We start from the raw sequence: 22,444 nt of genomic DNA on the forward strand, positions 1-22,444 counted from the left end.
CCAAGTTCTTAGGGAGTCATGCAGCTTTCAAATGGTCTGGTGGTGGGTTTGCAACAGGTCTGCAGAGGTGGCCACCTGGGATGGAACTGTCAGGTGACTTTCAGAGTTTATCTTGTTGCTAATCCCGGTACTGGGTTGTAGATTGTGGCTGGCATCTGCCGTATTGTACAGTGTGCCATTCCTTTCAAGCCGATAGTTTAAGTGTTCCATCTCAGATAACCTGGTGGTCAGACGCTTATTTCCTGCGAGGCGACTCAAAAGCAGTAGATCAAAAAACACTGACCGCAAGGAAGCCTCTCAACTCCTCCAGGTCCTTGCCTAGATGGTTCCAAATTGTACTGATGTTCACCTGTGCTTCCGCTGGAATGGTCTTTGGTGTTAAATGTGATGGATAGCTTTGCTGGATTTTTTTCTGCTTGGTGCATTTCTTCAGAAAATGGCCTCATCCTTGGGCTACTCCACATACCTGGATTCCACCAGCAATGTAGAAGAGTCCGGAAATTGCAACAGATACCGCTGCAGCAACAAAACAAAAAGGAGTGGCCTGACTCAGGGATTCAGAAAACAGCAAGTACAAGGGACAAGTGTCCTGTCCCATTACTATGCCATCTTTCCATCTAAGCCATACACAGCTCTTACCATGTGATTATGTATGAAGACCGACAAAATAACAGTCAGGATATTGGGAGGGTCTGTGAAATGAAGAAGCAAGGTTGCGATGAAAAGAAGCAAGGTTGACACCAGGTCCGATTTTCCAGATAAGCTTTATTCATCACAAGAGAAATAAAATGCTTGGTAGCGACCCCCAGCTCCCTTCATCACCATCTCTCCCAACCAGGTTTAACTGGCTTCGCCAGAATCCATTCAGCCACAAACATTCCATGGAGACACTATTAACAGTCTGAACATCTGAAGTACAAATTTGCATTCAAATCGGAATGACCACATTTGAAGTGATATGAGAAAAATGATCTGAAAAAGCTATGCATTTCATATATACATCATCCATAAGAGATCAACACTGAATGTGGATAATAGTGAAGGTTGCCATTGTGGATTTCTTGAAAAAATGTGATCCTTAACAGTGCCACAATGAAGAGCATAGCCTACGCGCTGGACAGGCCTGCAAATGTTCGGAAACCCTTACTTGTCAGATGTCAATTGATGGTTATGAAAAGGAGGCCAGAGGTTTTCTTCCATATGTTGAAAGACAACTCAGACTGCAGAATGCTACAAGAAGCACTATGTCAGATGTAAGAGGCAACGCAAAAACCGGGCGAGACGCAAGAGTAATGAGGTGCACTTTTGTTATACCAAAATCAGATTGCTTTTGCATGCACACTGGAGCAAGCTGGTCTGAAAACAAATCTAGGCCATGCAAACTGGTAGATTTGATTAAAATATTTACAAAGTGCATATCACTGGGAACCAAGCAGGGAACCTGCACCTGAGTGCAGCGGTTATACAAAACCACCAACTTAGCTGAACAAGGCAGTTTTTATATATTTATATATCAAGGACACAGGTTTAATGTTTTCAAATTAACTGATCTTATATAGATGGTTTAATGCAACCAGAACCCTCCCTATACCTCTGGTCTTGAAAGAATAGACAGTGCGTGATGCTAATGCTCAGTATCAAAAACAATTTGAATATTTTATGCAGAAATAAAATACTCCGAAAAATGTTCTGCATAAGTGTAACCCAACCTCACAAAACATGGTAGATGTAAAAACAATACAAAATCACTAAATTCACATAACCACATAGAATAATAAAAAACAGTACAAGACACACAAATGGCTTTAACACTTCTTATAACCGCTGAGTGTAATAACTCAGACCAACGCAGATCCCAACATGTTTCAGTTCTTTGTTGCACTAGTTGCATGAACTTTCTTCAGGGGAAGAACTCAATTTTCCTAGTCTCCACCATGCAATCCAGGGCCACACATGAAAATTCCAATATATTCCTCTTCGTATGGTGTTAGTAGTGCTGGTGTCTCAATACACCCTTAAATAGCTGTAGACTCCAAACATCAAGTCTGTGTAACTCTTCATTGCTTCTAAATTGCCACCAGTCATGTTCAGTGCTCCTATTCAGTATTTAAATGACCGTGGGACTTCCATCGTGGTCATTTCCGTGAAAGATACAGGTTTTTCACTAACAACCGCACCTCCAAAGTCAGGTACCTTGTTAATAAGCAGTCACCACAGACATCAGACATTAGCATCACATACTCAGTCTATTCTTTCAAGACTAGAGGTATAGGGAGGGTTCTGGTTGCAGAACCATCTATACAAGATCAGTTAATTTGAAAACATTGAACGTGTCTCCTTGATATATAAATATTTGTGGTCACCCCCCGACCGTGTGAGAGAGGAGTATTCCATAGGGGTACACTTTTTTTGCCTTTGGTAAGGTCGAAGGCAATTTTTAAACATTTTCTAAAACGACTAAATGTCTATTCGATGGAGTTCCAAAGGAAGATCATTCCACAGCCGAGGTCCTTGGGAAGAGAATCGTCTGTCACTGCAAGAAACTGATCTAGAATGAATTACCACTAGCAGATGTTGGTCAAGAGAACGTATAGAACGTGTTGGCTGGTAGAATAGAATCTTTGAAAAGATATACCGGTGCAATCCGGCGCATGCACTTATAAATCAAACATTTTATAAATAACTGACACTCGGAGCCAGTGAAGATATCTGCGACCGCCATCAGCTCAACATCTGAGTTCTAAGCGGACTGGAGATGCTAAATTTGATATTTAGCAATTCCCAAAAGTAGGTCATTGCAGTAGTCCAGCTTTGAGTTGGCTAAAGCTCCTACCACAGGGCCACAAGGTTTCTCAGCAAGAAAAGGAAAGAAGGATTTCAACAATTTAAATAGGAAATATATACATGTGAGCGATATGCATATTAAAAGACAAATCTGATTGCCAGATGCAACCCAGATTTTTTTTTTATTTTAGATGACAATTGGATGGGATCATCAAGAAAAGAGGGAAGTGGGAAAAAAGGTAGAGTAACAGCTAAAAAAAATGTGTTTGAGCCCAGCATAACAATCTGTTTTAGCTGGATTAATTTAATTGGAGTTTATCAAACATCCAAAGTTTAAGTTTCTCTTCACAGGACAACTCTATTCAGGTCTTCCATAGGTTGGTTAAGTTGAACATAGAGCTGGGTATCATCCACATAGGAATGATTTTGTAAACAAATCCGTGCAAAAATATCCAACAGAGGATGCATATACATTTTGAAGAGAATGGGAGACAATGACGAACCATGGGGTACTCCGCAGTGATCTGTAAGGAAATCAGAAACAAAAGAACTCAGTTTGACACACTGACCATGGTCTGATAAAAAGGAAGCAAACCATCCGACGGACTTGCTGGAGATCCGAGTCACTGGAGTCAGTCTCCCCAGCAAGATATCAAGATCCAGCGTATCAAAGGATGCTGATGGGTTTAGCATACCCAGCATGCAGATACTGCCCCCATCAGCAGCCCTCAAAGTATCGTCCAACACAGAGCAGTGCAGTCTCAGTCCCATGCTTGGGTCTTAAACCTGACTGAAAAGTATCAAGAATATGGTGTTCCTCGAGAAAGTTCTGCAACTATCGAGCACAACTTTTTCCAGAATCCTACCGGGCCACAAAAGGCCTGCAATGGGCCGATAGTTGACCAATATTTCATGGTCCAGAGTAGATTTCTTGAACAGAGGCATGAGGTATGATATATATATATATATATATATATATATATATATTTTAACTCCATTGGATCAAAACCTTGGGCAAGAGATGAATTAATAAAAAAAGTAAAAACTAAAAAAGGTACACAGAGCAGCAGCATGCCTTTAGCCAAAGAGGCAGGAATAGGATCATAAGTTAAGTTTGTTAGTTTCAGGGTTTTCAGCAATTCCTCAACAAAAGCTGAATCAACAGAAGAAAATAAAAAATAAAAAATGGATGGATCAGGCACAGATAATGTGTCACACAGACAGGGCCAAACAAATAGCAAGCTCAAGATCAATGTTGTTCCGAATGGAGTCCATTTTGTTAATGAAAAAACATTAAAATCATTGGCAAGTTGAAGAGGAGGGAAAGCCGAGAAGGCAAAGAATTGAGGGGTAACACTTCCCAATAGCCGAGAACAAGGCTTTAGGTCGGTTTTCTGAAGAATCAATCTGTTGCAAATACCGAGCTTTGGCCAGGATAATTTTTTTCTTATAGGTCTTGAGTCCTGACTTAGCCTCAAGGCGAGAAGACTCATCTTTATTTTTTAACCATTACTTTTCTCTCCCTCGATATGGTCCATTTAGAGCTTTCAATTGATTGTTATACCAAGGATTTTTCCTATTGATGAGCTTATGAGATTTGAAAGGTGCTATAGTGTCAGTTCTTTTGGAGTCCAGATGTAATAGTATCATGTGGTCCCACAATCATACTCTGAATCAAGTAGGTTGAAGAAATGCAAAATATGAAGTAATCATCCGACCCCCTATGCTGGTTAACAAGCAGGAACACACCTACGACCGAAGTATTGGTGGTTTATTTGGAGGAGATATATGACCCAGAACAAACTGGAGTAGGCTGTGGCCATTAGTCATTTGGGTTAAAACTAGGCAAATTGATCTTGTCAACAGTCGAGGGTGTATGTTGGCAGTCTAAGGGATTATGCATTAAGAAATGACCATGATAAGAGAAATAAACTCCACTGCAGGGTACTGTTTAATGTACCTAAAGTTGAACTTCGTTCATTTTCTGTTTGATATTCAATGTGCACCCGAGCTGCTGCAGGCACTCATTTATGCCAATTTTATGGCCAATTATATGAGGGATAGGAGTTTCACTACTGGACGGTGTTTTGCCAAATACATGGTTTGTCTGTGCTTAGGAACAGCCTTCCTTTCCTAAAGGAATAAGAATATTGTTCCTCCTTTAATAACACATTCTGGTCAGGCTTGCAAAGCCCAATTTTTTGCCATGGGATAATTGCACTTCACTGCATAAGTGATGGCGGTTTTCATTCGGCTCTTCGATGTCTAAGTTGAGATGTGTCGCACGGCACAGGTAGTATAGCTCAGTGGCAACACTTCTTGGAAGCAAGACACAGAGAAACAGGTATGTTATAAAAAAATATATAATATTGCAATGCAAAGCACTGGGAGTCAGAGGTAGCACTTGGCATTTGGTGTAGCAAAGGCTGTGCCCACTTACCATGGGTGAAGGCCATGGCTAGTGGTCTGGTAGTGTTCTAAAAATCTATGGAATAACAAAACCCTTGAAATGCAAGGAAAAAAAAAAACTTTAGTTGCAGGGATGCTAAGATGAGAAATTCACACAACACCTCTGAAATTCAGCTAAAGCCACCTTAATTTTTCACCCCCTGCTGTGCAGCCTATGACCACAAGGACAGCACAGACCACTGGTGGCAGCACTGGGGGCATCGCTAATAGCCACAAACAAAAGGGTAGGCTTGCCTCATTCCGTGGGTATGGTTATGTGTAAACCGCAAAAGGGAATGAAAGGGAAATATTCAATTGGGGATGTGTATATAATGCTGCATTCTACTGGCTTTGGCACAAGAAAATAAAAACACTGTTTTAGACATTGCTAATAGCATCATCAATGATTATTTAACTAATCGCATCAGACATAAGATCATGCTACGTATTTGCCCTTTAAAACACCCTTCCATTTCTACAAACGTGATCAGCATTTTAGAACAGTTCATAACAATGAGTACATTGGTTAAAACAGTAAACAGCTACACATGCATCATATCACTACTTGGGAAGCTTTCCTTTGTAGTACTTTGGTAAAAGACATCTGAATTATAAAATAGTTTACTGATTAGATTGCTTCTGTCTGTGCAAAATATATCCAAGACATTGACTATAATATATTCTGTATATACATTTACAAAACTGTGTACAAATTGAAAGCGACACATGTTTAACCTTAATTATTTACAATGTCCTAAATAAATGTATGCAAGAAAAATGTGTACACGTATCATTTTGTAAATGACACGTGCTTTAAAACAAGGCACTACTAAGTATTAGGATATATTTTAAGAATGTTTATACGTGGGTAATGTAATTGTATACATGGATAGAAAAGAAATGACCTTAAAATTCAACATGTGCTTGAAAAGATGTACATAGATGTAAATTTCTGTGCGTGTCTTTGGTATGTGATTAACATGTTAAAGTTGAAATAAAACAGTGTACAAAGAATATACCTTTTTAAATAGTATCCACATTAATACATTGACTTGTGTGCATGTCAGATGTCACCAGTGACATTGTGCTCATAGGTTGCGCAAAATGGGGCCCAAATTTAAGGTGGCTTTAGCAGAATTTCAGGGGTTGTGTCACGTTAAGTTCTCAACTTAACAACCCTGCAACTAAAGTGTTTTCCTTGATAGATCTATACGTTTTTGCTGGAATCACCAGATGAAGAGTTTTCCTTCAACAGGTTGGAAGGGGGCCCTACTAAATCGTACTCCATCAGCACTGCCATAAAGTTGGGATCCGATTTGGGTTTATGTGACCAATTTCAAGAAAGGGGTGGCCAATAAATGCAGAAAAAGCTAAATGCCAGTTAGTCTCCTGTTGGGTTTCCATTATTTCAGGGTCTTAATATGTGATTTGAGATGATTGGAAAAAGAGGTGCAGTTTGAAAGCTTAACCAGTAGGGTGAAGCAGCGTAAAGCTATAACCATGGCCAAAACTAGACACTGGTCTGGTGGAGGAAGGGAGAGTGCTTGGCATTGTGGTGTACATTTCTTATGGGGATTCTTTCAGTTTGCAAGTGCAAAGGCGGGCAAATTATCTGCTGCCCAATCAGATTTTAGATTGAAGATTATACAAAGACATTAGTTGGCACCACTGTAAAACCAAAAGTTGCTGCTTCACATGGTAGTCCAACTGTGTTACATTGCAATGACCAGCTGTACCTGCTTAACTCAAATTGTCAAAACCCTAAAATCCGACGGATATGCTTTCTTACTATACCAATGTGTATTTTGCAGAAAATTGTAACCCCAATGTTGCCGCCGACTCTTCATGCTTTGAGAAGGATATGTGGTTAAGTGGAGCAAGTGTTCAAGAATGATTACTGAAGGAGAAAGGGGAGAAGTATTAAGTGGGGGAACTTGATGCCGAGCTAGTGAGACTGCCCAAGGCCCATCCAGCTGAGTTTCATGGCCACACCTAGTTCTGACAAATATTGTGTTTAGGACGGATCCACGTTTATGCTGGAGACTTAGAGGGGCTCTGTTTTTCAATGTAATAAACTCACTGTTCTATGCTACTCTTCAAAATTCCATCATGTAGGCCTGGTTCTTCCACAGAACGTTTTGGGGAATAAGGTGCCACCCTGACTTCATGCGGGCCACCCCCTTTTCCTTAGTGATGTTGTGGATTATAGGGTAGAGCTTTGGAGCATGAACAAGACATGGTTCATAATGAGAAATGAACAGTGCCTTTGGAGGGGGTGAGCGGGCAAGGCAAAGGGAGGCAAGCAAGCTGAGGTAGCACAAGTGAGCAGGATGTGAGCTAGAGTACATTAACTGGCCATAAAGTGCTCATCTAGGATCTTTCAGATGTCTAAAGGGAAGACTAGAAAAAGTGATTGCTAATCTACAATACTGTATTTTAAAGCTTGCCAAATCGGGCAAATTCAGGATACCCTGAAACAGCATTGGCCATGCTTCGAGTTCTATAGGGGGTAGTCAGGCTTTTTAAATACATGCATGACCTTCACCCTCCTAAAAAGACTTTCTCACACTTCCATTTCAATGCGTTAACCATCCCAGCCAATACATCACTCTCCCATAAAATAAAATGTTCACCCCGTTGACGACCCCTAGTTTGACCTCTGTAGATGGATTTTGTGTAGTCTGGACTATACCTTGGAAGGCCTCCAAGCTATAATGTCAGCCCAATATTAGTATTTCTCAGTCCCAGCTCCTGGCAGATTAATAAATGATATGAAGTACCAAATAAATGTACTGTATGTGCTGCAGTATCCTTTACATGGATTGCAAGGCAAAACCACTCCTTTTTGCAGCAATTTTTTGCTTAAACAGCAATTTTTTCTGCGCTTTTAACACATCGAACCGCAAAAAGGTGGTCGTACAACCTCTTAAGTGGGTTACATACCATAAAACAGGTATTGCAACCGTGTTGGAGAGAAGAACCTGTAATGAGGCCTCTGAAGGCCAAGCTTAGGCTCTAGGTAAAGGCAGCCAACATTAAATTCAGTAAGTAAGCACAGTGAGTGAGGCAGGGAGGCCATCACCAACGCTACTCTACCCAAGAGACGCATAACTGACGCAGCCGGATAATAGGTTGGTGCCCACTCATCACACTGTAGCAGACGCTAATGGAGAAATTGCTTGGCCAGTCATCGATACATTTTGCAATCTGAAATATATTTTTTGTTGGAAATCTTAAAGAGTGAAGTCTAAAAAACAATGGGGTACCAATATTAATGTACAAATTCAAATGAAATGTTTTCCTATACAATGTGTCAGTGCAAACCTTCGATCACTACACAACTACTTTATTACAGCACTGCTGTAAGCCAACACATTGCCATTGATTTCCTTGTGTATGACTATGGTTGCGCGTTCAGTGTGCATGTTCCTCCGTTTTATTTCCAGTTTGTATAGGCAGTTTTTAATGTGTGTGGAGTTTGTGTCGGCAGAGGGCGAGTGTTGGGCATTTATATTCCTTTAGTGTATTTGTCCACATGTATATTAGAAGGGTATTGTACGTGATGGGAAAGAGTACGCTGAACTGAAAGACCACCAATCGGATGGTGCATATTAAACAAGTTTTTTTGTGCTCATTTTTCGATTTCCTGTTCCACACTCACTGCCTGGTACCAGAGCAAGGCACAGTTGTGTAAATGAAACGGCGTCATTTGTCTTCGTTTTATTGGTCTTACCAAGAAAGCAGAGCAAACAGTTTGTCGACTTGTCCCAAAGGAACTACACATTGATTTTTTTCTTGGAGTCCAGTTCGAGCAAATTCAAAAAAGGGAGTGACCGAGTAAAAGTGCTTGCTTAGACTGGCGATATGTGGGATAACACCACATGAAGATGGGCCTTATGTTTCCCGGCTGCTGAGAGACTGGCGCCAGGCATTGTTTTGTGGGATGCACCACCTGGTAGCGCTTCTACAAACAGCTCCGTTACAAGCTTGCAGGATGGCTGGAGTTAGCCGCAGGAATGTTTACAACGCAAATCATTGTGAAAAAGGCTCCAGTGTAAATGAAGAGCCAAATGAAACCCTGGTGGATGGGCAAGGCTGTGAGATGTAAGCAATAGCAGCAAGACAAAAGAAACATACAGATAACAGTAAGTTAAGGATTAGCCTTTTTGTTCAAACCTGTTCAGTTGTGTCAGTAATGCATCGGTCATGGTCGCCAGCAACGACACTATACAAAGACAAGCTGTCATTCCTGTTAAAAGAATAAGAGGCATTTATAGCTTAGATCATGGAGAGTGAACAAGTTATGCATCAGTTGTAACAGGTGCTGGACAAGCAATTAGCAAAGGTCATGCAGAGCAAGCACACTCCAGTACAGATGGCAGACAGGTCATTTCATTAGATCACCTCATCCACAGTCACCTTCATTCGTTCGTTCACAGACTGCAAGGACTATGAACAAAGCAACCAAGAGTTCTTAGTGCAAATACTAAGTCAGGGACAGGCACTCGTGGTGGCGCATGCTCCAAATTGTGATAGGACATTGACATTAAAGGTAGCTTGTGTTTAAGATACTGTAGTTCATACTACATTCAGGCATTTCCTAGAAACGTAGGTGTATTTTAAGCAATACACAAAAAAAATTCATTGTGTGGACCCCAACTTCCTGGGTTTTATAACTATCCATAAAGCAACCTAGGGATTAGTCATGTCCATGAGTGGGGATGCAGTTCGGAAGGGCGTGAAGGAATCACACTAGGTTTTCAACAAAACAGTAAGGCATGCATTCAAAGAAAAGGGCAAACCATTTTGCTAGTATATTTTCTAGCGCACCTGTGTGGGTTGCCAGCACAGTGCAGCCACCACCCAATGCTGCTCCCCACAGTGTCAACATATTTGGGGTTGCAGTTGCAACTTGCTGCAGTTCATTGGGTGTAATGGGGGGAGGGTTACAAATACTAATCAACATGAAATAACAGTAGTTGAAGCTTGAAATGACACTAAACGTTTAGTTAAACACATCTTGTCATTTTCCACTGATTGGATAGGTGGCAAGTGGAACATTGTCACTGTCTAGCCAGATAAAACAGAGGTAAAGTTATTTCTTCATTTAGCATAATGGACAGGTAAGACATAACCTGAACCGATTTACTTTTCTGTCAAACACTTGTGCAAATGCTTCCATAGGTCAATAACACGCTCAGGATCTCTGCCTTGTCAGATAACTTTTTCCTGGCATTCCTCCTGTGGTGGTGCTGCTGGCAAATTTTGGTCATGTCCTCTTTGTGGCAGGTTCTCCTTTGACCCATTAAAAGCACTGCAACTATGTATGACCCATTTAAATCATGTGCAGACATGTTTAAGACCTAGAGAGTTGGGGGCCTTGTACACTTGCGTTTTGGCGCACCCCGTTCGGGCTGTGTACCAGAAGAAAAGGGGGCATTGCCAATCTGAACAAGACCAGTGGGCTCCCGCCCACATAAGCATGGCAAGGCCAAATAACTCAGTGCCATGGCCACACACCACCAAACCTCTCAAGATTGTAATTTTTTTTGCAGTTGTAGGTTATCCAGTGCAGTTTTCTAAATTTGAATTCTTGGTCTTTTAGAGATGAATTTTAAAGGGGAAAAATCAAAACTACAATTTCCAGAAAGCAAAGAAAATCAGGCTTGGTTAACATGCTGACTTGTGGATTGGGAAATCTTGAAAGCATTGTGTAGGAGTTATGTAGAAGTTACAGACTGCACATTTTACCTAGGGCAGAGTTGTATCAAGAGGTAAGAGTGTGTGGGAGAGACTGGTGTGAGTGCTGTGAATTCATATACAACCGGACAGAAAGGGATTTGTATTCAGCATTGCATAGCAGCAGATACTATAGCATAGTGCACCATAGAAGAATGGTATAGCATGGACAGAGTTGCAATAAAATGCAGGAACAATTACTTGCTACCAACTCCCTAAACCTACTAATGTCTAACATTAATATTAGAGGCAACTCAATCCAAAACTCATTGGTGCAAACTGGGCTTCATGAGGCTGCAAGCACAGCCTCGGCGATGTTGCTTGGAAAATGCAAGAACTAAAGCTGCTTTTGCAATGGAGATGTGAGCTGAGGAACGTGCAGTAAACTAGGTCCACTATTAAAACCTCCAGCGAAGGAAGCCGAAAGTAAAGTTGTTACAGCTAGGCTATCTACTCGCTGAGCTGAATTCTGTGTAAAAAGCAAACAGAAAGAGACTTGTGATAGCACTCTGGAAGCTTCCAGGAGGTTGGACTATCCAGAAGTTTGATTGATGGGATGACATCATTGAGAGGCAGAGATAGGGCATGCCTTCTGTAGGGAGATAAACCTTAGAAGGAGGAGTGCAGAAAGTTTTAAAAGTTTCAATTGGTCGAAGGTGGTGTCTTTTTTGCCTGTTTTGATAGAGGAATGAGGGTGGCCAAGAGAGGGAGAACAGAACAAGCTGCTGTGTTGGAGGCCTTTCCTGCAGGAAAAAAAGGAGGGTGCACCGAGGGAGAGACAAGCGAGCTGTGATCCGGGACACAGGCATTTTTCGTTGAGTATACCAAGTGAGGGGTGTGTGCGAGTCTGCCAAAACAATTAGTGATCATTCAAAAAGGGAACACTAGGCATCAGGGAAGCTATTTTATGTTCTGCTTTTTCCTGTGCTAATTTAGCTGCCTGCGAAAAGAAATAAGCTGCCAAAAGCAGCGGCTATCAAGGTTCAGATACAAAAATGTGTGTTCTCTGCCAAGATTAGAATATGAGAGCTACAGTGTTCTCACTAGGCAGACAGAGGGACTTGTGGTGTGAGGCAAGTTAAAATCATTACTTTGCTGTTTTCATCTCAGTTTCAATGTTATAACGATTGCATAGTACGTGGGTTATCTGTGATTTTACCAACCCCAATTACAGAGTGATAAATTGAGTTGTGGAAAAAAAATACAGAAACATACTGATTTCTTTTTAATTGGGGGTGGTTTTCCTCCCAGCCCCTCATTTTTGTACCCTTATAACACCAACCCAACCCTACCCATGTTAACCCCTTTGCCCCACTGCCCTTTATTTAAATGTTTGCAGCATTTCTTTTCACTAATATGTTCCACTCTGAAATGTACCACTCTGATGTTTTAGATATGACTGGATACCTATTACGTGCATTTCTGTGTGCATTATTCGCATATGCAGACAATATAAAGTATCTTATAAAACTAAGGATGAGCATGGCCATTTGGTGACCTGTTTATTTGGCAATTTGTAGAAACCAGTGCTCGGTAGAACTGTTTACATCTAGCACTGTCAAAAATGAGTTCTCTTCATGACGTCCTGGAGAAGGTAAGGGTAATTGTAGACGGTTTCCCCATGTTGTAAATGCATAATTTTTCAGTGGCCTGGCAAGCTGATTCTGAATCATATTGATCCACCAATGCAATGCGGATATGGTAGGACAAAGAACACTAATCCTGGTTTTTGTTTGCAGTTTATGATCCCATTAGAAGGATAACAGTTGGTCCAGTGTCCTTGGGGCTCACAAAATATACCTGACAATTGCACTACTAACACATGCACGTGGTTCCTGTTGAAGCAGTTTGTCATTGTTCCCCCCCCCCACCACCCTGATACCAGAGCTGCGGCCCATGCCACACATCTGACCCACACACCCCGCAGCAGAAGTGTTGCTGGTTAGTACAATAGCAGAGCAGCGTCAATGTCATTCAGGCTGACTGGAAAGCATGCTGGTATGGCCACCAAGAAGCGTCACCTTCAGGCTCATGAAACTGGATAATTAGTACTTAAGTGCTGGCATGATTCATCAGGTCCACGAAGAATCACTACTCCTGCCTACCTCTCACAAAGGATACACCCAGTCTCCACTACCAGGCAAACCAGATCCCCATACACCAACATGCTCTCTGTGCCACTAGTAAGAGTCCGAGCGGGTGGATCCAGCTTCCCTCATCTTGCACCCACTCACTGGAACGCCCTGCCCCCCACTATCCGAGGTGAGGCCTCCCTCACCACCTTCCGCAAAACTCACATAAGGCCCGACACACCAGCACGAATACCTAGCATATTAGTTGCAATATGACCAAATGCAATATCTGTAACAGTATAAAGTTTTGTAGTATTCATAATGTGTCAACCACGATCATGCCTGTACCCTGTAACCAAGTTATTGCCTCAATGCCCCTGGGCTGCTTGTGCGCTATATAAATAAATAAAATAAAGAACAATGAACCAGCCTGGGATGCAAGGTGCACAGGTCTGCGCACATTGTTGCTTAGTGTATATCTGACAGTTAAAATAACGTTTCCCAAATAACGCATCATAACCAAATTCAGCGAGATAATAACCAGGTTTCAGGCCTGGCAAACACCCCCACAAATGAAGCACTGATAATTCCATACAACGTTTACACTGATAGGATATGGTAGTCACATCGGTTTGAAAAAAATGGTAGTTGTGGAAGGGGCCTGCTGGTTAATCATCTGCCGACATCACGGTTAGTGGTATTATAAATCTTTGACTGGCATTAGATGCCACTGCAGTCTCTAAATAAGTGATTAAAAACTTAAAAAATTGCATCATGTAAGGAGAACCTACCCCGTCAAAGAAAGGAGTCCAGTACAAAAGTTCAGCTCTTGAAAGGGGAGCAATTCACGCTAATACGTTGGATTTTAATCAATCCAGGTTTCGTAAGGGAACGAGTACAGCTCTGAATTGCTTGTTTTACTTTTGAAGAATCAGGCTTTCCAATTGAAACACACAATATCTTTCCTTCCTTGATGTCTCCGAGGCATTTGATTGTGTGGATCGAACTAGGCTTTGGGGAATGCTTATGACATGGGGCTGTCCGGAGGCCTTGGTTTGATTGCTGGAACTCCTGCATAAAGACATTAAAATTAAGGTCAGGCTGGACAAAAAGGGCATTTACTCTGGATGGATCCATGTGCATCGTGGCCTACGTCAGGGCTCCGTACTAGCTCCCTAGGACATCTTTGGTATTAGGGCAGCTTTGGAATGTATAGGTGTTAATCCTCCAATGTTAGGACATGTGAAGATTCAGCATCTTTTATATGCTGATCTTGTTTTATTCGATCACACTGCTTTAGGCTTAGAGAAATCCCTCACATGGTTTCTTTAAAGGACCTTGGACTAGAGATCAGTGTGACCAAATCTAAGTTAACCGCAGAAAGATCCAGTCAGGTAGATCAAACTTTGGTTGGTATATTGATGGTAAAAGGTTGGAGGTGGTCACAGACTTTAAATATCTTGGTGTGGTGATCAAATCAAATTGATCAGTCTCTCTGGCTAATCAAGCCTTGAAGTGAGATGCTATTGCAGCAGCTGCACAGAGTGATGGACAGAAAATATGGAAGTTTTTCATTGATCCAGCGCTCAAAATGTACAACCGGGTCCCAGCACCAAAAATAACCCACGTAGTGGAGGTCCAGGAGGCGGGCTTGGATTGGGCCAAGATGGAGTCTTATTTGGAAATTATTTCTGAGTCTTCCAAGTGGTACCCCGTTCCTGCCGGTTTAGCATATTCTGGGTATCGCATCTTTAGACACCAAGATCCACTGGAGTAGAATTCTCATTTTAAGAGCCATTACGTTTCTGCCACCCTTGACTCTGAATACACATTATAATCTACACAACTGTCCTGCACTTAAGGTCTGGGTGAATTCTGTTCTGACCATTGTTAATGAAAGAGCAGTACAGTTGGATGAATTGGAGCATAATCCAGGCAATGTAAGGAAGTTATCATTTGAAAACGTCTGGATTGCAAACAGGGAACAATTGCTTGTTTAAAAGCTATTTGAGCACACTGCTAGATATTAAATTGTTCAATTCTCCCCATAAATTCATGATAAACATTCAAGATTATTGAGAAACTTCTGGCTACATATAAAACGAAACTTACTTCCAACCAACGATGTCCTAGGCATTGGTTTCATCCACTGAACGCCTTGGTCATTGCTGTAGAATTGACTGAAACATCTCTGTGGAATGTCCGGCCCTACCTATTAAACGAGAGGCCCTTTTTAAATCCCATTTTAATACTCGCCCTTAGTTAAATTGGGAATCTTTCTGGTGGAAGCTACTAGTTAGTCCCAATGATGGATAGTTAGTGATAAATTTACTAAAATCGCTTGTGTCTTTGTATGAAATCTAGCTTAAAATGGTTTTTATTAAGTAATAATTTATGTTGAATTACTTTGTATTTAGTTTTTTACTGTACTAAATGGTTATGTGAGTATGTGTGTAAAGTTTAATTTTTTGACTATCGCACTAATAAAAAGAAAAAAGGGCAGCAAAAATACAAGAACACAAGTTGGATCGTACGGATCACAATTTGGGATTGTGTCCTAGGACAACCTGGCGGATAAAGAAACTTTTTTGGTAGCAGGCAGACTACCCCAAGGGAAGTTCAATCATCTTTCCATAGTTTGTGAAGCTGTAGCATGGAGTGTAAGTGACCCACACCTGGAGCAGGGATACCAAACAGTAGGAAACTGCAATTCAGTCACATGATCAAACAGAGGAACCAAAGTTGCAGCTGCTTTGAGGACCAACCCATTGGGAGATCAGGGCCAACCTGTGACAAGGAGAGGAGCAATTCAATGCAAGAACTGGGTCAAACCTGTATCATGCCAAAGAGGAGAGGAACGCAGGCATGAGTGGAGCAGTGTCTCATTTGAATGCAGCTGTAAAGAGCTTACGAAAAGCTGAGCAGGGCCAACTTACAACATGCCACCAGAACTAACTTTAGAGGAAGGGAAAGGGAATAGTTCCTTACCTGTAACTCCATTTCTCCAGCGTTGGTATCCCTCAGATTCACATGCTTTGAATATTCACGGTCAGGCTGGGAAACCTCGGTAACTTTAACAATGTTTTCCTATGGAAAACTTCAGCACTTCAGTGTCCCATCGAAGTCCTTTTTTGGGTGCTAGAGGCTACACCAATAGGGCGTCCGATATAAATAGCCCTGCCCCTGTGGCTTCCCTACAGATTTTAACCTCCAAATTAGAGGAATCCAGGACAAAGGCTGGAGAAATGGAGTTACAGGTAAGAAACTACTCCCTTCTCCAGCATTGGATCCTTCATGGATTCACATGCTGTGAATAGATTACATCGCAGCAAAACCAATGTGTGGCAGTGCATCACAGGCAAACCAAATAACATCCATTAACATACATGAGACCAAAAACCCAGCAAGTGACAGTAATCATCTTCAGCCGCCACTTGTGCAGCTGACTGGCTTCTCTGCTGAGCGCGTCTGCCTGAACATTCAGCACTCCCGGTAGATGAAAAGCAACAATCTGGATCCCTTGAGCCAGAGACCAATGTCAGACCTCCCGAGCCTCCTTTGACAGGACCCGGGAATGCGCGCTGCCCTGCTTCCTTAAATAAAACATTGTGGTGGTATTTCCGTGAACACCCTCACCACTGCGCCTCGAATGCGAGGGAGAAACTACTTCAGAGCCCAGTGCACCACTTTCAACATCAAGCACATTGATATGCAGCGATGTCTCCTCCCTAGACCATAGGCCCCGTACCTGTGACTTGTCGAGGTGCGCCCCTCACCCCATCTGGGAGGCATCTGCCACGATAGTGAACGGAAACTCCAGTTCCAGCAGGGGCATGCCCTGTATGAGATCGTCTGTGCAAGTCCACCACTGAAGGGCTTCCACCAACCCCCCCCCCCCCCCCCCGTCGACAACCAGTTTGTCCGACCACAATCCTCGACTCTGCAACCAGCGGTCCGCATGGAATTCCTGCACTGGTCTCATTAGCAGGCAGCAATTTGGAAGGAGCAGAATACATGAGCCATGGGCCCAAACAGCGGCATGTACGTTCGGACCGAGAACCACCGTACCCCGGCCCCACTCGCCAGCTTTGGACCGCAACGTCACCACTGTATCACTGTAAGGCTTTACCAGATTATCCTGGGCAAGAAACTGTGCCCGAGAAACACCAATTCCATGGACAGCATCAAATAGGCTTTTTTGAAGTTGACGGCGAATCCCAGCCGTTGTAACAGGCCCATGGTCGCCATGAGAGACTTCCTTGTCCGCTCCGGCGACAGATCCCTTACCAACCAATCGTCCAGTTAGGGGTACTCATGATGGCCTTCCCTGCGGAGGAAGGCAGCCACTGGAGCCAGACACTTCGTAAATGTCCTGGGAGATGACTTCAGGACAAACGGGAGGACACGGAACTGGTTATGATCCGCCCCGACCACAAAATGCAGGAACGCAGTGTTCGCCTCATCGGGATGTGAAAGTAGGCATCTTGCAGATCTAACGATGCCAGGAACTCGTCTCGTTGCACCGAGTGGACATCCTGAAGTGTGAGCATCTTGAACTTCAGGCGTTGTAGATTTTTGTTTAGTGCCTGAAGATCTAGAATAGGCATTCATTGCCATTAGGCTTTTTCATGACAAAATACTCGGAGTACACCCCCTGGCCCGTTCCGAGACCGGAACTTTTTCTATCGCCCATTTCCCTAGCAGGAGTACCACCTCCTGCACCAAGACTAGAAGATGTGGCTGTGCCACACAAGGGCAGAATAGGGACTGGAGGATGCTGAAATTCCGAGTGACCAAGATGCACTGTATCCAGCACCCAGCGATCTGAAGTTATAAGTCACCACTCGTCGACGTGGTTCACCACCCTGCCCCCAGCAGATTGCCCACATGGCAGTCATTGTTGAGCCTTTGACTGCCTCCCTTTAGCAGCCGAGGCTTGTGAACCTTTCTTGCGCTGAGCTTGAAAGTCTCTGCTCTTCTGAGCCAACTGGACCGAGCACCTGTAGCCTTGAGATGAGTAGCTGGAGTGCCCGTAACTTCGATCTCGGAAGGAGGCAAACCGGGCATTACCCGAGGCTCCACGAAAAACCCAAAAGGAGCGAAAAGACCTGCCACTCTGCAGGGAACCCAAAGACTTCACTGTATCGGTATCCTTTTTCATCCCCTTCAGGGCTTCATTCATCTTCTCCCTGAACAAGTGTTGAACCTCACAGGGCATATCGATTACCTAATACTGGACTTCCAGGCAATAATCCGTACACTTCAGCAGGCCTGCCATCGGAGCACCACACCATTATTGATTTGCTCAAATCCCAACTCCGCCAGGTCTACTGCAATATTGCTGCTGTGGTTGGAGGCCTCCTCCCCCCCTCGAAACAACAGCATTGCCTCCTTGCGATGTTGCTCCGGGAGACTATCAAGAATCAAGCTAACCTGTGCCACATCTCACTATCATACCTGGCTATAACAGCCAAGGAATTTGCGGCTTTCACTGTGGCAGCCCCCACCGGCAGGCCCTTCTTAAATGTGTCCTGTTTTCTGGCTTCTCAGTGTGAGCTGCGACACTTCTGAGGTGGACTCAGGAGCCTTGAATTTCTCCTCCAGGCGTCCCTTTACCGCTGCTTCAGAAAACGGGTGGCGCATCGTGCGCAAGCCCTCCTGCCACACATTGTCGAGAATCAGAACCGAGAAGACTGCCTTCCGTCACTTTCCCATATGGTCGAAGAGAAAGCAGTCCTTACGTTCTTACTCGGGAGCCAGACCAAACTTCTGACACGCTTTCGCCATCATGGCGTGGAATGCCCAAACATCTGGCGGGGATGATTGTGCCGGGCATCTGGGCTGTTCCACCTCAGGATCTGTGTCCCAGGCATCGTCCCTCATTGGCGACAAAGACACTGTCGACAGGGTATCACGCAGAGCACTCTCCGGATCCGAATCAGGCAACTCCTTCTTCCGGATGACTATGAGGACAGTCCACCTCCACCAGCAAACACCAGAGGAGAGTTCCTAAGGGCCTCACCAGGCACACTTGCAACTCCCGGAGCCGACGGACTGAGGCGGTGGAAGCCTTGCATCCAGTTGCCCCAAAAATGACGAGTGTATTTAACACCTGCAAGGATAGCAGGGACTGAGGTTTCACCAACGGGTAAAGGGGCGGCCCAGGCCCCACCCCACCCCACTAGACATCGACGGGCATGCACCTTGCAGGACCAGAGCCGACGCATCAAAAGTGCCTCTTGTTCCTCCTCCATTCCCGAGGAAACGGAATACACAGCCAGTTTCTGTTGCAGAATGTCCACAGGAAGCATGGGCCCAAAGCTGGCAGACTGCCACGGTCCACCTGTCGGCAACAATCCTTCCGAATCCATCTGCGTCGACAACAGCGAACCACTGTCAGTCACAGTCGTGGACGGAAACGATGACACGGTCAATAACGGAAAAGGAGATGGAACCACCACAGTCAACTAGGAAACATCCGTTGACACCACTATCATCGGAACTGCGGTCTCCGCGGCTCTATTCTTCACCGGTGACACTGACTTCTTTGAAGAACCGGATTGGTGCTTAGAAGAGTCCCGGCTGGACGAGGAACGATGAGCTTTAGGCGAGTGCTTAGAGGAAGACTCCTTTGCCTTCTCCTGTCCTTTGTCGAACACTGTTGACTTCTCGGACCTACCACTAGACCCCTTGGATTTGTCAGGCCGATCCGACTTGGACAGCGATGAGCTACTCGCTCCTTTGGAATGATGCGACCCAAATGTAGATTACTTGCTACCTCTCCCCACCTCAGAGGTAGGGAACTCCGTCCATTGCTTTTTAGCGGCGCGTTTCACCGATGCCGCCTGTCGGTGCTCAGAGGCCTCCTCCGCCCTCACCGAAGACTGGCTCCCTGGGCCGAACCCACTTCTGAAGCCAGGTAAGTGCCCTCATTTAGCCATCAGATGAGCCGGAGGTTATGGTCTTTCTTTCTGTGAAAAACCCCTGCCACATCTCGCAGGCATCTGCCAAATGATGGGGGTACAGACAGACAGTCCATATGGCCATCCCCCCCGAAGACGACCTTTAGGCAGCAGGTAGCACAAGGCCTAAACAGCGATTATTTCTGGGCCACAGGTGTCATACTGGCCGGATATGAAAAGCATGTGCAAAACACTGAGAAACACAAGGTGCTGGCAACAGTTTGGAGACGGTTGAAATCTGAAGGGAATCTGCGGGGCGGGGCTATTTATATCAGACGTCCTATTGGTGTTGCCTAAAGCACCCAAACAGGACTTTGATAGGACACTAAAGTGTAAAGCTTTTCCATAGGAAAACGCCAAGTTAAAGTTACCGAGGTTTCCCAGCCTTACGAGGAATATTCACAGCCTGTGAATATATGTACGATCCAACGCTGGAGAATATTGAAAAGGCAGAGTGTGGGAGTCCGTACGCCACTGGGTTAAAACATGAGCAACCTCTGATGCTGCATTTTGGGGAAACAGTAAAAGGGCCAAAGCATCAAAACATTCCATTTGGTGAAAATAAACAGAATAAAAACAGTAAAGATACCAACTTTCTAAGAAAATATAGTTTTATTTCTATGTGATTTAGAAAACAACTTAGCTGGGAAGTAATGGCGTAGAATAAAATTTGAACATAAGGTGTTACAAACAGGGTGTACTATTAGAGGAGCTGGAATGGGGCAGGGTGCAGAAGGGGAGAAAGGGTTGAGTGAAGCAATCCGTGATGGACAGGATGTTTGAAGAGTAGGGTCATCAGGTCCTTCATAAAGTGCAGGATGGAGCAGGCCAGTCTTCTCTGTGTTAACTTGTGCCGGAGACAGGGTGCTGTAACGAATCCTTCTGAGTGATCACTGATGCCCAGCCTAATGTCTCCTCCCTTGTGGCCAGGGCCAGGCAGCCACTACCTGATCCTGACCCCGGGCAAGGCATTATGAGGGAGGATCACATGGGAGATGGTTGTCATGGTGGCGACTCCCTTAGGAGACGCGCAGCATTCGTCCTTTAGCGGGGATGAAGATCCAATAATCCCCAAGTGACTGATGGCATGTTGCTACTACACTAAACCCACCACGCTGAAGCCCAAAAGATATATGAGAAACCACCTAAACAGAATGGGTTTTCCACTTTGGGAATATATGGTTCATGTGGTACCTAACCCCCGACTGCAATGGTTCGATCTTGGGTAAAAATCCTAAACCTAATGGTGTTCGACATAATGTTAATTTAACATCTTCTGTTTCATCTAACCATCAGTTGAATCAAAATTAATTTGGGAAACCTAAAAACATTGACTTCAATGCCCAGAATGCCTATGGTAGTGGGACAAGGAAGAGGCGTGAAGAGTTAATGAAGATTCAAGGTGAGGCCAAGCAGACTGCGCAGTCTAGTTATTTCTATTCTAATCGGCTGCGCTGGACATTTCAAATTAAAACCCAGCAGCAGGTGAGAAGGGCCGAAGGAGCAGCAGAAGTGAAGGCCATGGCAGAGGCTGCAGTCTGAAGTTGCAGAGAGCTGCAGAGTGTGCACAGTGGGACGTAGAAGAAAGTTGAGCTTGCGCAAGAATCACAGCCAAGAGGGAAAAGTGCTGAGTGAAAGAGGGCCGCTCCGGCAGATCAGACCAGAATACCCGGTAGAGCCAGGCGAGCTCCCGAGAATTGCTGCATAATCAATAGCAGCCAAACGAGAGCTGTCGAAGGTGCTGGCGGACCGTAGAGGGGTCTGAGTGCACCTCCATCAATATAACACGGCAGCAATGTGAAACACAGACTCCAAAAAGACAGCAAATCAACCTAGAGAGAGGTAACCCCAGGGTGCTCCGTAAGGGACAATTGCAATTTGATACAATTGTGAATACCAACCAAGTAAAAAAGAAGGGCAAAAAGGGTGCAATTCTCCTCACATGGGAGATCAGTTCGGGGAATTGGGAAACCTGGAACTCACATTGCCAGAAGCAAACAAGCAGGCAAACATTGCACAGCTATCATGAGATGTTGGTGGGGAGAAAGCTGGAACAACTATTGCCACAAGCAGATAAACAATTGTGCACATTATGAAAGTGCATTCAAAAGTGCTGTTGGCTTGGTCTGCTGTGTCCTGCTGTGCTCTTACTCTACAGCTGCCCTATTCACCTTTTGGGCATTTGTACCTGGTATGGACGCCTTGAAGGACTAAAGAGAATTTACTGAATATGTAGTGTGGATATTAGTATCAACTTGTGCTGCATCTTGCTGAAAATACAGTTTATTCATTTACAGAGGTGTTATGGACAAGCCCTACCCACAACTCCTACTTATCGTGCTCGTATTTTGAAAGTGCATTCAAAAGAGCGGTTTGCTAGATTGTAGGTAAGAGGGTTCACTTAACTGCCACACACCAATTTAACTCTCGTTAATCTGC

The 22,444-nt window shown here is 44.0% G+C and overlaps 1 protein-coding gene across 1 annotated transcript in view; it reads right to left on the reverse strand.

Annotated features, from left to right (window-relative positions):
* Positions 1–22,444, reverse strand: part of OVCH1 (ovochymase 1) — a 1,424,491-nt gene that overhangs the window by 469,436 nt on the left and 932,611 nt on the right. Inside the window, exon 18 of the mRNA XM_069628530.1 lies at positions 9,409–9,481. Coding sequence (XP_069484631.1) covers positions 9,409–9,481 — 73 coding nt within the window. The remainder of the gene's footprint in view (positions 1–9,408; positions 9,482–22,444) is intronic.

This window comes from Ambystoma mexicanum, chromosome 12 (assembly GCF_040938575.1).
Source record: "Ambystoma mexicanum isolate Mex_15411 chromosome 12, UKY_AmexF1_1, whole genome shotgun sequence".
Taxonomy (NCBI): Eukaryota; Metazoa; Chordata; class Amphibia; order Caudata; family Ambystomatidae; genus Ambystoma; species Ambystoma mexicanum.